This window comes from Erinaceus europaeus, chromosome 13 (genome assembly GCF_950295315.1).
Source record: "Erinaceus europaeus chromosome 13, mEriEur2.1, whole genome shotgun sequence".
Classification (NCBI taxonomy): domain Eukaryota; kingdom Metazoa; phylum Chordata; class Mammalia; order Eulipotyphla; family Erinaceidae; genus Erinaceus; species Erinaceus europaeus.
In genome coordinates, this window is record NC_080174.1 from 9,226,298 (window position 1) to 9,241,872 (window position 15,575).

The 15,575-nt window shown below is 45.2% G+C and overlaps 1 protein-coding gene and 1 long non-coding RNA gene across 4 annotated transcripts in view; one reads left to right on the forward strand and one right to left on the reverse strand.

The window, feature by feature from the left end:
* Positions 1-1,058: 1,058 nt before the first annotated feature.
* LOC132542475 (uncharacterized) lies at positions 1,059-7,932 on the reverse strand. The gene is made up of 3 exons (XR_009553485.1): positions 7,878-7,932; positions 5,984-6,143; positions 1,059-3,453 (listed from the first exon to the last, which is right to left on the reverse strand). It is a non-coding gene; the product is annotated as an uncharacterized LOC132542475 (long non-coding RNA).
* Positions 7,933-9,295: 1,363 nt separating this feature from the next.
* CNKSR3 (CNKSR family member 3) overlaps positions 9,296-15,575 on the forward strand; it is a 124,078-nt gene continuing 117,798 nt past the window's right edge. The window contains exon 1 of one of the 3 annotated variants that reach the window (XM_060205301.1): positions 9,296-9,849. In XM_060205301.1, the coding sequence (XP_060061284.1) occupies positions 9,798-9,849 (52 nt within the window). In that variant the 5' untranslated portion in view covers positions 9,296-9,797. The remainder of the gene's footprint in view (positions 9,850-15,575) is intronic. The other 2 variants (XM_060205302.1, XM_060205303.1) reach the window with 2 other exon arrangements.

Below are 15,575 nucleotides of genomic sequence, written 5' to 3' on the forward strand. Positions count from 1 at the left end.
GGAGTCGGGGGTTCAAACTGGAATCCTTGTGTGGGTCCTTGCGTTTCGAACTCTGCGTTTTTCTTTTAAATCTTTATTTATTAGATAGAGACAGCCAGAAATGGAGAGGGAAGAGGGTGAGAGAGGGGGAGACAGAGAGACACCTACAGCCCTGCTTTACCATTTGTGAAGCTTCCTTCCTTCCTTCCTCCCTTGCTACCTTCCTTTCTCCCATCTTCCCTTCCTTCTTTCCCCTCTCTTTCTTCCTCCCTCCCTCCCTCCCTCCCTCCCTTCCTTTCTCTCATTCTCTCTTTCTTTCTTTTATAATATTTATTTATTTATTTCCTTTTTGTTGCCCTTGTTGTTGTAGTTGTTATTCTTGTTGATGTCGTTGTTGTTTGATAGGACAGAGAGAAATGGAGAGAAGAGGGGGCACCCGCAGACCTGCTTCACCGCCTGTGAAGCGACCCCTCTGCAGGTGGGGAGGCGGGGGCTAGAACCAGGATCCTCACGCCGGTCCTTGCGCTTTGCGTCACATGCACTTAACCTGCTGCACTACCGCCTGACTCCTTCTTTCTCTTTCTTTGTTCCCTCCTTTCTTTCTAATAGATGGTGAGAGACAAAGAGGGAAAGGCAGAGACAGAGAAAAGAAGAGAAACTTGTAGCACTGGAGAATGGGTACAAAGAGGTACAAAGTGGCCACAAAAGAGGAGGTGCCAAATGGAATTATGGCTTCCATGAAAGTCTGAGCTCTGATTTCCATGCTCTTGAATTTTCTGATGCTGTCTTTGTGGCCTAACATATGGTCAGTCTATCCTTGAGAATGACCCATGTGGACTTGAGTAAAATGTGCATTCCAGTTTCTTTGGATGAATGACTCTGAAAATGTCCAATAGCTATAGTTTATCTATCTGCTCATTTAGCTCCCTCATGTCATTATTTATTTTCGGCCTGGATGATCTGTCAAGTTGAGAGAGTGGGGTGTTGAAGTCCCCTACTGTGACTGTGTTGCTGTTAATATATTGCTGTAGCTCTTTCAGTAGATGTTTTGATGTATTTAGATGACTTCTCATTGGGTGCATAGATGTTAATAATTGTTAAGTCCTCTTGATTGATTTTTTTATTATACCATTTATTTATTTATTTATTTATTTATTCTATTTTGTTGCCCTTGTTGTTTTATTGTTATGGTTATTGATCGTCATTGTTGGATAGGACAGAGAGAAATGGAGAGAGGGCGGAAAGACAGAGAGGGGAAGAGAAAGAGACACCTGCAGACCTGCTTCACCACTTGTGAAGTGACTCCCCTGCAGGTGGGGAGCCAGGGGCTCGAACTGGCATCTTTATGGCAGTTCTTGCACTTTGTTTCATGTGTGCATAACCTGCTGTGCTACCGCCTGCTCCCTAAGTCCTGTTGATTGACTGATCCACAGAGCATTAAGTAGTGTTCATCCCTATCTTTTTAAATCTTATTGATTTTAAAGACTATCATGTCAGATATGAGAATAGCTGTTTCTGCCCCTTTTTGTGGGCCATTGGCTTGTATGATAGCTTTCCATCCTTTCACTTTGAATCTGTTTTTCTTGTTGAGTTAGGTGGGTATTCTGTAGACAGCATATTGTTGGGTTCTGTTTTCTGATCCATCTTCCTACTCTGTGCCTTTTAGTAGGTGAATTCAGGCCATTGACATTTATTGATATTATATAGATTGAAGATATTTTAATGCCATTCTTGTAGATCTTTAGAGTGTTCTGACCTATGGTATATTTATGGTGGTCTGACTGTTTATAGGAGACCTGTTAGAACTTCTTTCAGGGCAGGCTTGTTGATAGTTGATTCTTTCAACTGTTGCTTGTCTAAGAAGGTTTTTTTTTTTTTTTTGCCTTGATCTAGCCTGAATGACAGTCTTCCAGGATACAGTATTCTTGGTTGAAAGCCTTTCTTATTGATCACTCAATAGAGATCTTGCCATTCTCTTCTGGCCAGTAGTGTTTGTGTGGAGAAATCTGCTGCTAACTTTACAGGTTGTCCTCTGTAGGTGACTCTTTGCTTTTCTCTTGCAGCCTTCAGGATCCTTTCTTTATCCTTATTCCTTTCCATTCTAAATATGTGTCTTGGTGTCTTTAAGTCTGGGTTAGCTATGTTTGGGACCCTCTGGGCTTCTTGAACCTTTATGTCTTTGATGTTGTCTAGACTAGAGAAGTTCTCAGCTATTATGGACTGAAGAATGCTTTCTTCCCCTCCCTCTCTTTCTTCCTCTGGTAAGCCAATAATGCGTATATTATTTCTTTTGAAGTCATCTCATAGGTCTCTGTTTTCAGTATCCATTAACCTCTTTTTGGGATCTCTTACTTCTTTTTTAGTTGTCCCTAATTTGTCCTGGATCTTGCTAATTCTGTCTTCAGCCTCATTTATTCTATTCTCTCTCCCCTCTGTTGTTTTCTGGAGTTCATCTATTTTGTTACCCTGTTCTGATACTGTTTTAGCTTGTTCAACTAGTTGTGTTCTTAGCTCAACTATTTTAGCTTTCAGCTCTCTAATAACCTTGAGATAATTAGTGTTTTCTTTCAGGGTCTCATTTGTTGTTTCTGCATTTCTGATGACAATTATTTCAAACTCTTTACTCACTCTTGTGATTATTTCCTTAACTAGTGTTTGGATGTTGACCTCATTATTTTGTGCTTCAACCTTTGGGAAGCTTTTAGCTGGATTCGTGTCCTGATTCATTTCTCCAATATTTCTTCCTGTTGGTTTAACCATTTTATATTATCAGGTCCCTCTCTCAGTACTTTTCAAATTCCTGATCACTTTTGCCTGAATTGACTTGTGTCTAAGTAAGGTAATTAAAGGGTTCACAGTTGTGTTAATTGACAGTTGTTCCAATATTATTTTAATCCCTGAGTTGGAGCTCAGTGGCTTAAACACCTCTTTTGTTCTTTTTCTTCCCTGTAGGCTATGGGAGCCTGAGGGCTTTTAAACTGTAAGTAGTCTTCTTAGCTTAATCACTGACTCCTCTCAAAAAGATAAAGCAGGGTGGGGCAGAGATAATCCAGTGGTTATGCAAAAAGACTTTCACAACCCCAATGCTAGGCCACTGAGGTATAGATATTCTCCTGAGTTTCCTGGTTAGTTCTCTGTCTCCTGGTGTCAGCCCAGGGCCTCCCCCTGAACCCCACCCCCCTGCTGCTCCAGCTTCTGAGGGCAGTAGCAATGGAGACTCACAGTTGCATTTAGTGAGTCTTAGGGGAGTCCTTTCCTCCCTTCAGCTGTCTTTTTGTTGGTGAAACAGACTGGAGATGGTGTCTCAACTGGTAAACTGCCGGACTATTACCAGCCACTTTATCTCCCCCTAGGCTCCTCTATTTCCACGAGACACACATGTTTGCACTCACTGGTGATTTGGTGGGTTCCTGAAGTCGTTCTAGTCCTGTCTTGTTGCTGTCCCAGGTGGTTTCCTTTGGTATTCCTTTTGACCTGGGAGAGGAGAGTACAGTCTGAGCTCTGGAAGGCGAAGCCAGCTCAATTTCTTGCTTTCTTTCTTTCTCTCTCTCTCTCTTTCTTCCTCTCTTTCTTTTTTTTTTTTTTTTTAAGTCAGTGTATAGTTTCAGCAACTGATGTGGGATGGGGACTTTGTTTCCCTCTTGGCTTTACTCCCAACTCTACTTGGTTAGTCGCTATGGGGCAGTAACATGGGCGCATCATCTGGAGCTGGACAGAAGGGCTTACTTCCCAGTGGGCATGAAGCTACCTGTATTTCCTGAGACTCAAGAGTGGAGAGCTTACCCACCACAGGGGGACTGTCTATTGTCACCTAACCTGAGGTTTAACTTCCCCTCCTCTAGACAACTGATTTCTCTGGGACTAAGTTCAGAAGAAGAAGAAGAGTAAAAAGTGGAGACTAAATAGTTAGAAAACCCCATTCCTCTGTAACAATAAGCAAAACTTAACGTGAAACTCATATGGAAAAAAGAGTTGATCTGGGAGCCCACCCCCTTTCCCACAATGAAAAACATACTATAAAACAAGTTCTGCAAAACAGTTACTGTTGCTGCCACTTTTGAGCTGACTGTGATGTTAAATAACCATTTTGCTGACTTTTTGGCAGCAAATGCAAGTTTTCCTGTCCAGTGAGACCTTTGGGAGTGTGCCTCCACAAATCCTATGAAATCATCTGACTCCCTAAAGGAAAACACTGATTAGTATTAATTTTCATCGTCCCGTTTGATGTCGAAGCAGACCCAAGCACTTCCTGCTTTTCTAGTATGTTCTTTTCCTTTCCACCTTCCCACCATCCCCAATGGTTCTAATATTTCAAGATACAAGGGACCAGTTGTGGAAAATGAAGGGACAGGGTCCCGTGACATGCTTAAATGTCTAATGAACCCCACTGCTTGTAAAGCGACCTCCCTGCAGCTGGATTGCTGGGGGCGCCAAGCAGGATCCTTGCATGGGTCCTTCTGCTTTGTACTATGTGTGCTTAACCCAGTGCACTACTGCCTGGCCCCCTCACAATTGTATTTTAAATTAGAGGATGATTCACTTTAATCTTTTTTTTTTTTCCATCCTGAGCTTTCTTCATTGTCAACATATAATTTATGATTTAAACAAAAATAACTAAGCTGAGATTTTTTGGCATTACCTTTACTTGGGGCCAGAGATTTACTCAAGTTAAATTGAAACTGTAACAACAATTAGTACATATGACATTCTGTTCTTTTTGGATATTGCAGTTTGATCGTTTTGGAACAAAAAGTAGCAAAATTCCTTGGAGGGAATGTGGAGGACTGTTCCTTCTTTCTTTGCCTCCAACATAGCCCTTTGTTAGTTACTCTGGTACTTACAATTAAGGCAGACCAAACTCTTTCTGTGGTTATTGCCTCATATAACAATGCTTCAAAAACATAACTCTGTGTCCTGGAGAAATGGAACTTCATAGTATCAGTGCATCCTCTTTCTTTTGTTCAGAAAGTTTAATCGACTTCTCCAATCATAGCTACAATAGATGGTTTCTTGACTACTTCAGTTCACCGTTGGTCTCTGACTGACAGACAGGGCTCAGTTAAAGCAAATCAGATTCATCTTTCCTGTTGGAGGCTGACTTAACTCATGTAACTGAAGGACCAGAAGAATTCAGAGAAGTTGGGTGGCACTTAGGAGATTGAACAGAAAATGTTTGAGGACTTTTTTGCTACTTGAATTATATGATAAGGAACATGATGGTGTTAGGAAGATAATCACATTAATATGGCGTGAAGAATTCAGATGTAATGAGATTGAAAGAAAGACAATTTCATCAGCAGCTTGGATAATTTCATTAACCCGTGACTTTTGCAGTGAGGTGATGTCATAGATAAGACTTAGCTCTAACTACAGGGTATTTCTTAGGCAGCATTTTCTCAGAATTGTTTGATATCTCTTAAGACAACAGATTAATATGAGAGATGCATATGAGGCAATAATATGGGAAGAAAACATTAAATAATTTGAAGTGTTCTGAAAATAGTGGCAGAAAAACTCTTGTGATGGAAAGAGAATAAGAGAGGACATTAGTTAAATGAGATAAATTTAAGCATCAGTTGTGATTTTCTCTGTAAAACAGTTTTGAACTGGGGAATGAGAAAGTCCTTACAGAGTAATAATGTGGCTAAAGTCTGCATATTTTTCTCCTCTTGTGTTTTAAACTATAGTGTTGACTACTCATTCAAAATGCTCCTAGTTTTCAAATTTAAAATAAAATGAACTGGTTCAAACTATCACCCATGTCTATAAAACTCCCTTGAGCCTCCCTCTGACTGAAGAACCCAGGAGAAAGTCGTCAGCTTTCTAGTCCTATCTCCAACTCTGATACCACCTCCCCAGACAATTCTTCTAGCCTACCTGCATGTTAGCTGACAGGCTCAGACAAAAATTCGTGAAGTCATGGGCCCCTTGGAATAAATATAAAATATACTTCATAGCTTTTTCCAAAATGGAGACCCCCAAATCTCATCTGCTAGACTCTTACCTTTAGGTTCCTGATGATGAAAACAATGTGTTCTGTCTTATATCTTAGTGCATTTTCAGCCATTGAGTTGCAGATGCTACCATGATGCCAATCTGACTCTCCTGGGCAGACAACTTCACCAATGTGTCCTAGAACTACACCTCCCCAGAGACCCGCCCCACTAGAGAAAGACAGAAACAGGCTGGGAGTATGAATTGACTTGCCAACGCTCATGTTCAGCTGGGAAGTAATTACAGAAGCCAGACCTTTCACCTTCTGCTCCCCATCGTGATACAGAGGGATAAAGAATAGAAAAGCTTCCAAAGTAGGGGAGGGGATAGGGAACTCTGGTGGTGTGGTGGGAATTGTTTCCCTCTTATCCTATGGTCTTCTTGATATTTTCATTTTATAAATAATAATAAAAAAAGAAAGTCCCCTACCCCCTTGGAAAACCATAGAAAGTCTTTAATCCCTAAAGGCAATTGGACATGTGTCTCTGAATCCTCCTTGAATTCAGCTCAGTCTCTTATAAGTACTGAATGCATCTCCATCAGTTGAACAAATGACCTAAATGTGCAAGGAAATGGATCCATCGTCAGAAAAGACAAAGGAGCTAAAAGAGAAAGCTAGTATCAGTTGTACACAACTGAGTCAACAAAAACAGTAATAGTGGATTTAGTTTGTAAGTGCCAAGAATTGTGGTAAGAACCAAGGTACCAATGAGAAATTCTGCTTCCAAAGAAGATGAAAAGCGGTGTTTTATTGGCACGCACAAAAACAGCGAAGTACCCCAGCTACAGATTAATAGGGAGCAGGGGGAGAGAAAGAAACAACTTCATAAATGATCATTTTGCTCGTATGTTCGTTTTCCAGAGCTCTCTGCTTACAGCATCTGCTTCCATTACAGGCCACCAGTGATGCCATTTGGATGTCTTCACGTTTGCGTATCAGACAGGAAGGCAGGCCTCCCTAAAAGTTTCACAAGCTAACAGCTGTAATTAAGGTAGAAGGCCTTATTTAAATAGTAATTAGCCTTCAGGACTTGAAGTGTAAACAGAGCGAGCACTAATTCATTTAGATAGTTAATTGGTCTTCTGGGTTAGAGATTTTAGCATAGCCTTCCTCCTTAGCTAGGAAGTGTTTATGCACTGAGTACATAAAGCATGTTGACACAGTGGCAAGATGTTTTGCAGACTCTTGCTGGACTCCCCGGATTATCATCCTCTAGCCCTCCAATCATGACTAACACAAATGAGTGTGAAAACACCAAGTAAAATTCTGTGATGAAATCATTAGCGTTTGACTTTCCTTCCTAATTATAGGGACCAGATGTCTGAGTTACTTCTGTTATTCCAACCTTAACTATCAGTAGACAACCTCCACCTCCTGCCCAATTTCCTACTCAGAAATAACTTGGTTTGGAGATCAACTAACCTAATCCCAATCAAAGGAGACACCACAGGAGTCCATAAGACTGAATGCATTTCTCAGTGACTTCAAGGTCCAATGTCAAGGTCCTTCTCCCCATTTACTGTCACAAAGTCAGAGTTAATCACTACTAGAGCTCTATGAGAGCAAGTAGGGTCTGTCCTTAAGGAGTACAGAATGCCCAAGGGTAAAAGAACCCCTTTGCACTGCTGGTGGGAATGTAACTTATTCCAACCTCTGTGGGGAGCAGTGTGGAGAACTCTCAAAAGGCTAAGTACGGACCTACTATGACCCTGCAATTCCTCTCCTGGGGATATATCCTAATGAACCAAACACACACATCCAAAAAGATGTTCACAGCAGCACAATTTGTAATAACCAAAACCTGGAAACAACTCAGGTGTCCAACAACAGATGAGTGGCTGAGTAAATCATGGTAGATTTACACAATGGAACACTACTCAGCTATTAAAAATGATGAACTCACCTTCTTCACTTCATCTTGGACAGAGCTTGAAGGAATCATGTGAAGTGAAATCATCCAGAAAGAGAAGGATGAATATGGAATAATCTCACTCATAGGCAGAAATTGAGAAATAAGGACAGAAGGAGAAGGACAAAGCTGTAGACTGGATTTGGTGTATTGCACCAAAGCAAAAGACTCTGGGGTTGGCAGGCATGGAGGGTTCAGGTCTTGGAACATGATGGCAGAGGAGGACCTAGGTAGGGGTTGTAGGGGTTTAGATTGTTATATAGAGAACTGAGAAATGTTACACATGTACGAGCTACTGTATTTTACTGTTGACTGTATACCATTAATCCCCTTAAGGAAAAAAAAAAAAAAAGAACTCCCAAAGGAAAGATGTAAGAGAAATTGAAGGGAAGAATCAGAAAGTATTCAAGTGATCTTGGTGAGAATCAAGATGCAGTGCCTCTGGAAGGAGGCAGGGGGATCTTAAAGGAGGAGGAAAGGTAGAGATTGCAACTTCAGATTCCCCTTTAGTCCGGGTTAACACTGCCCCCAACTTCGTGTCCAGTGATTATGAATTTGCAATCAGTCACTGAAACTGTGCACTGATTAAAAATAACAAAATAATAATAATAACAATAATAATAATAATAAAAGCAATTTTGGCCAGCTAACAACATTCCCACCTTAACGTGTGTGACTAACCCGACTGTGCATTAGCTCACTTAGCAAATATGAATATGAAAATATGACTTGATAGCACGCTGAGAGCTACAAACGTCTTGTGACTCACACTAACTGCCAGGAGGCAGCATCACCTGCTGAATTCAGCTGAGCGGTGTCTGTCCCCCGTGTCCTTTAAGACAGAGGGAGGAAAGAAAGGAAGGAAAGAAAGATATGAAAGAGAGAAAGAAGGAAGGAAAAGAAGGAAGGAAGAAAGAAAGGAAGAAAGAGAGGAAGAAAGAGAGGAAGAGATCTGACTTTTAGACATTCCAAAGAAGAAAGGCTTAGAGGCAGGGCAATGTGGATGCAAACCTTTAAACACAGACAGAATGTTTTGGTAGATCTGTGTGTGCGTGCATGCGTGCATGTCCCCAGACAGACTTCAGCCACCAGTAGACATCAATGTGCATACAAAGTTTTAAACACACAGAAAATGCGCGGGTAGACCTTGTGTGTGTGTGTGCTGTGTGTGTGTATGTCCAGACTTCCGCCACCAACAGCGTTCATGCAACAAATTCTCGGGGAGGGCAGGTCTTCAGCACGGCCCACCCCGCCACCCCCAGAGGAAAATGGGGGGGGGGGGAGGCTCTGGGGATGCACTCCAGCAGCGCTGCAAAGGGGAAGTAACTGGAGCCGGCGGTTGGGTGGGCCCCACCTCCTCCTCCTCCTCCCAGGAGTTGCCGGGGCTGCCGGGGCCCGCCCCCACTTTTATTCCGGGTGCCGTGCGCGGAGCTGGAACTTTGTAACCCGAGCGCGCAGGCTGCGCCGCTCCTCCCAGTGCCCCGGCGGGCGAGTGAGCGCGGCGGCCGGCGGGCGTGCGGGCGTGCGGGCGGCGCGGGAGGTGGGCCCAGCGGGCGGGAAGGAGCCGGGCCCGGAGCCTAGGAGCGGGGCCCGCAGCCGGCCCTCCCGACCCAGGGCGCAGGGGGCGGCGCGCCAGGGGACCCTCGCGCCCGGCCGATCCCGGGGGTGGGGGGGCCTGGGCTGGGAGCCCCGCGTCTCCGCCGCTGCGGGCGGGCGACTCCGGAACAGCGGCTGAAGCCCGGCTCCCGAGAGGAGGCTCCGCAGCTGGACCGCGGCAGCTGGAGGCGGAGCGGTGCGCCCCCGACTGGCCGCGGGCCATGCAGCCTTGAGCGGCGCCCGGGGACCACTCGGGGACTCCCGGAGGGGCCGGACTGCACTGCAACTCTCAGCCCGGCTGGCACCAAGCTCTTCACCATGGAGCCCGTGACCAAATGGAGCCCCAGACAAGTGGTGGACTGGACCAGAGGTGAGCTTGTGGGGGTGGAGGTCTGGGGCTGGGGGCGGCTGGGGAGCTGAGGGGTGCCAGGGCTTTTCCTGCAGGGGCTGAGCTGCAGGGCGACCATGCAAACTTTCTCGGGGTGTCATTGCTCTCCTACTTACTTTTGGGGGGAGGGAGGATGCGAGTTGTGACAAGCCATGGGGGGAACCTCTTATTCCGTCGGCCGGCCTAGCTCTAAGAGGGCGAAGAAGACTGGGGGTTGGGAGTGTCAGCCTTTGCAGGGGAGGAGGAGTGGGGTGAGGGGTGCGCTGACTTCTGTGCGCCAACCCGGGTTACGGTGCGCGGCGCCCGGGCGGCACAAGGCGCCTTTGTGTGGGTGCTTCCCCTCGGACCTCAGACCTCAGACCTCAGACGGGCCGCCCTCCCGCCTGCTGCAGCCCTAGGCAGGCGGTTGCACAGGTAAAGGTAGAGACTCCGGCGGCTCGCCCAGCCGCTCTTGCTTTTGTTGGAGGAGAGAGAGAGAGAGAAAGATCAGACAGATAGAGAGAGACAGAGACGGGGATATACAGACACACATAAAGACAGAGAGAGACAGTCACACAGAGAGAAGCTGCAACCGACACCAAGACATTCCCTTCTGGACAGAAACTTGGGACCAGACCCTGGCCCCCCTCCCCCCCCCCCAACACACACAAGAGACTCCAGGGACTTTGGCCCCAGAGCCCTGGGCATGCCTCAGTATCAGGCCTCATTTAATCTCCAGGAAAGAGCCAGTTGACTGTTTTGAACCCCTGCCTTGTGTTCAGCAGCATTTGGGATGAGGAAAAGCAGTGGATGGAATGGGACTGGATAGGGGAGAGAGAGAGAGAGAAACACGCTGTCAAGTTTACTTTGGAGTGCTGCCCAAGTCTCCCAGGAAAAAGTGACAGGGAGACTGCGAACCTGTTTGCACTGTTGCAAGAGAGTGAAACCCACCAAGATAAAAAACAGTGCTTTCAAGGGTTCCTCAGCTTCCTCCCAGCTAAGTTCTCAATGTTTCCTGTTACTGTATACTTTTTTTTTTCTTTCTTTATTCTGTCCTTCCAGGTGAAGGATTGGCGTCCTTTCCCTTTCCTAATAATAGTCACTTGAAGGGTCTAGCGTGTGACAACTTGCTAAGAACTTTTTCTTATTGCTGTTGCGAGGAATGTAATACTGGGAACAGCAGGTCATCTTGCAGATGGTCTCACCGTGAAAACCGATCACGTCTGCTTCTCCTCTCTGGTACCCCTGCATCCTAGGGAATGAGGTGTCCTGCCTAGAAGGTGGAGCATAGAGATACATAGGGATACATAGGGATAGCATAGATGACACATAGGGATGTGTCAGTGGGGTATAGCTGACCATTTCCAGATCCTCAGAGGGAAAGGACACACACACACACACACACACACACACACACACACACCCCATCCAAGAAGATATGTAAGAATGAGATCAAAATTTTCTGGGCTCTGACTTAAAACCAAGAGGAAAATAAGGACTATTTATGTGCTGCCAGTGGATGGGGAATGCCAGAGTGAACTGCATTGTCATTGCTTGGCACCAGGCGTGAACTTGGGAACTATAAATGCCCAGACCCTGTTTTGAAATGAAGTGAGTTCCCCACCCAGCCACTTGCCTAGACTTGAATTGTTGATGTATTTCACTTGTGTGTCCATCAGAGTGGCAGCCCAAGCAACTGATGATTCCAACAATCTTTGCTTGTGTATGGTCTGGAGAATCAGTAGCTCCATGTGGTTTGGGGGGAAAAAAAGAGCACAAACAATATCAGTATATTTTTAAATGGATTAGATGCTGAAGTTTTAGGATCTGTCGGGTCATCTATTTTATTGCTAAAACTTGCTTCCCCTATTTATTTGGACCTGGTCGTATGCTTTCTTTATTAGTGACTTAATAATACTGATTTACAAAATTATAAGATAACAGGAGATAATTCCACACCTTTCCCACCCCTAGAATTCTGTATCCTTATTCCCTCCATTGGAAACTGCAGTAGTTCTCCCCAGATATAGGTTGACAATTATTATTATTTTTTAAATATTTGTGCATTTATTTCCTTTCGTTGCCCTTGTTGTTTTATTGTTGTTGTTAATGTTGTCATTGTTGTTGGACAGGACAGAGAGAGATGGAAAGAGGAGGGAAAGACAGAGAGGGGGAGAGAAAGACAGACACCTGCAGACCTGCTTCACCACTTGTGAAGCGACTCCCCTGCAGGTGGGGAGACAATTATTTCTATAACTGTTGATCTATATTTACATTTTTCCCCTATGGTCCTTTCTTAGTCACACCTACTACTTCTGAGTGTCCTTCCCTTTTTTTTTTTGGTCCTGATGGAATTGGAGTTCAGAGCCCTCCAACATTCACCCCTCTGGAAGTATGGACCAGAATTCTTCATGGGGTGCAGAAAGTGGGAGTTCTGGCTTCTGTAATTGCTTCTCTGCTGGACATGGGCATTGACATTGGACCTTGCTTTTATAAAGCATTGTATTTATTTGATAGAGACAAATCAAGAGAGGAAGAGAAAATAGAGAAGGAAAAAGACAAAGACACCTGCAGCACTCAGAAAGCTTTCCCCCTGCAGCTGGGAAGTTGAACCCAGGTCCTCAAGTATTGTGACAATGCATTCTGAACCCTGTGTGCCACCACCCAGCCCCCCACCCCTTTTAGTTTTCTTAAATATGGTTCCTAGAAACTGCAGGTCCCATGGACATCTCACATCTCTGGCTATCTGCTGATTAAAACTGCTTGCACCCCAGCAAAGAAAGGGCTGCACTTGCTCACTCTGGCCTTCCTGAGCCCCCTGCCAGCCTTCTTGCTAATGTACAAGCAGTAAAATGGTAACAGGCACACGAAGAAAAGATTATGGAGCGAGATCTTCACACTTCACACCCTCTAGATCTGTGTCTTTTTTTGGTCCTCTCTTAGGATTGGGAGTGGGGAAGTGTAAACTCACATCTTGTTCTGTTTGTTTAGCATTTGGAGAGAAAAGCAGCTGAAAATGTTTTGGGGATCCAGTTGCTTTGACGTTATGACTCAGTGGTGGATTACATCTGGGGAAAAGTTTCCTACTGACCTGAAAGAGCCGTTGTGGGTGGCTGGGTCTCCTGATGGCCTGGAGCATGGGGTGCTGATTAGGTTACATACCTGTGGCTCGGCCTGGCAGCGTTCTACAGAATGCCAGTGCCCGCGGGGACCTCTGAAAGGCCTCCTAGAATGACCTGGATATTTTCCGTGTTCCAATCTAAGAAAAGATGAAAAAGGAGAAAGTGTTTTGGCTCGCTCTGAGATGACAAGATGCTGCTTTCTCTCAAACTACCTGGCACGTTGCTGCTTGAATGCCTCTCATAGTGATGACCTGAAAGCGGAGGGAGGGCCTTTTGGATTCCACTGTCGACTTATGCAAACTTCTTTGCTTCCTGGACTATTTTAAGCTGCCTCTGTTAGCCTTTCTGCCCAACCTCCTATTTTATGAATGCGTCCTTGAGATAAGCAGCCCTTCATTGCAAACAAACTTTGCCACTTCTCCCCCCCTCTCTCCCCCCCCCCCGACTTATTTTATTGGGAGCTTAATGGTTTACAGTACAGTTGTTGACACATGTTGACACATGACACAGTTTCTCATCTCCCCAGGATGGGCGTCTGCAACATACTCTCACTGCTAACTTAGGTCCTTTTTTCTACCATCATGCACCAGGGCCCCACCCCATCTTCTCCAATACCTGGCCCTCCTTCCCCAGAGTCCTCTGCTTTGTAATACTCTAACCCCAGTCCAAGTTCTGCATTGTGTTTTCTCTTCTGCCCTTGTTTCTTAAGCTCCATCCGTGAGTGAGATCATTGGGTATTCATCCTTTGTTCTGCCACTGGTGGTCTTGCACGAGTGTGACTCTGGTTGTTTCTGAGCACTGGAGAAAGCTGTAGGTTGAAGACCACCTGAGTCAGCAGTCTGCCGTCCTGTGGATGTGCTCCGCCAGAGGTGAACATTGGAGAACAGGTTGATGTCAGTAGAATGAGTGACCTTATCAGGCTTCTGTCACTTTAATTTTTTAATCATCTTAATTAAAAAAAATTTTTAAGTACCTTTATTTATTTATTGGGAAGAGACAACCAAAAATCAAGACGGAAGGGGGTAATAGGGAGACAGACAGAGAGACGCTTGCAATACTGCTTCACCACTTGCAAAGCTTTTCCCCTATAGGTGGGGACTGGGGTCTCAAACTGGGGTTCTTATGCATTGTAACATGTGCACCACCACCCGGCCCCCTTAATTCTTTTTTTTAAATTTTTTAAATTTTATTTAAAATATTTATTTATTCCCTTTTGTTGCCCTTGTTGTTTTATTGTTGGAGTTATTATTGATGTCGTTGTTGTTGGATAGGACAGAGAGAAATGGAGAGAGGAGGGGAAGACAGAGGGGGAGGGAAAGACAGACACCTGCAGACCTGCTTTACCATGAAGTGACTCCCCTGCAGGTGGGGAGCGGGGGGGGGGGGTGGGGGGGGCTCAAACCAGGATCCTTACGCTGGTCCTTGTGCTTTGCGCCATGTGCACTTAACCTGCTACGCTACTGCCCAACTCCCCTCCCCATTCTTATTTGTATTAAACTTTAGCTTTGCTGTCACTGATTTTATCATGTTTGTAGATCTTCAGGAAACAGTGTATCAGGCAAAAGTCCAAGCCTTGTATGTATACAAGTGGCTTAGTTCATATGCACAACCACTCTTGGGGCAAGAGGCATTAAGTTCATTTTGCAGTCGAGGTATAGAACAGCTAAGTGGCTTGACACATGGCTGGGAGGTGACAGAGCTGTGTTTGAACCCAGGTGACTTGGCCTCAGTCCAGCATTTCTTTTCAGAAGTTTCTTTTTTGCCAGGTTCACACCTAGAACTAGTTCAGAACCTTTATCACATAGGTGAATGAGTCTCTAGGCTTTCCAGATGTGAGTCATTAGTATCTTGTCTTAGCGGAGGAGATTGGTCCAGAGTGTGGGTGCCTTATTCTACATGTTCTTTTAAAATTCACGTACTTTGGGGGGACCAGATGGCAGCACAGCTGTTTAAGTGCACATGATAGCATGCACAAGAACTTGGGTTCGAGATCCTACTCCCCAGCTGCAGCGGGAACGCTTTCACAAGCAGTCTGAGGTAGGTCTGCGGGTGTCTGTTTCCCTCCCTCTCTCTCCCTCTTCATAGCCCCCTCCCCTCTCAATTTCTCTCTGTCCTAAGTCTGACATAAGTTAAATAAAAGAAAAAAGGGGTGGGGCTGGGTGGTAGCACAGCGGGTTAAGCGCACAGAGTGCAAAGCGCAAGGACTGGCTCAAGGATCACAGTTCGAGCCCCCAACTCCCCACCTGCGGGGGCGGGGGGGTCAATTCACGGCCGGTGAAGCAGGTCTGCAGATGCCTGTCTTTCTCTCCTCCTTTCTGTCTTCCCCTTCTCTCTCAATTTCTCTCTGTCTCATCCAAGAACAACAACAACAATAACAGTAACAGTAACAACAACAATAACAGTAACAACTACAACAAGGGCAACAAATGGGAAAAAATGGCCTCCAGGAGCAGTGGATTCATAGTGAAGGCACCTAGCCCCAGCAATAACCCTGGAGGCAACAAAGAAAAAGAAAAAAAACACATCTATTTTTTGTCTGAGGGAAAGAAAGAGAGAAGGAGGGGGGGGAGGAGTGGGGGAGAGGAAGGGGAGGGGGAGAGGGAGAGA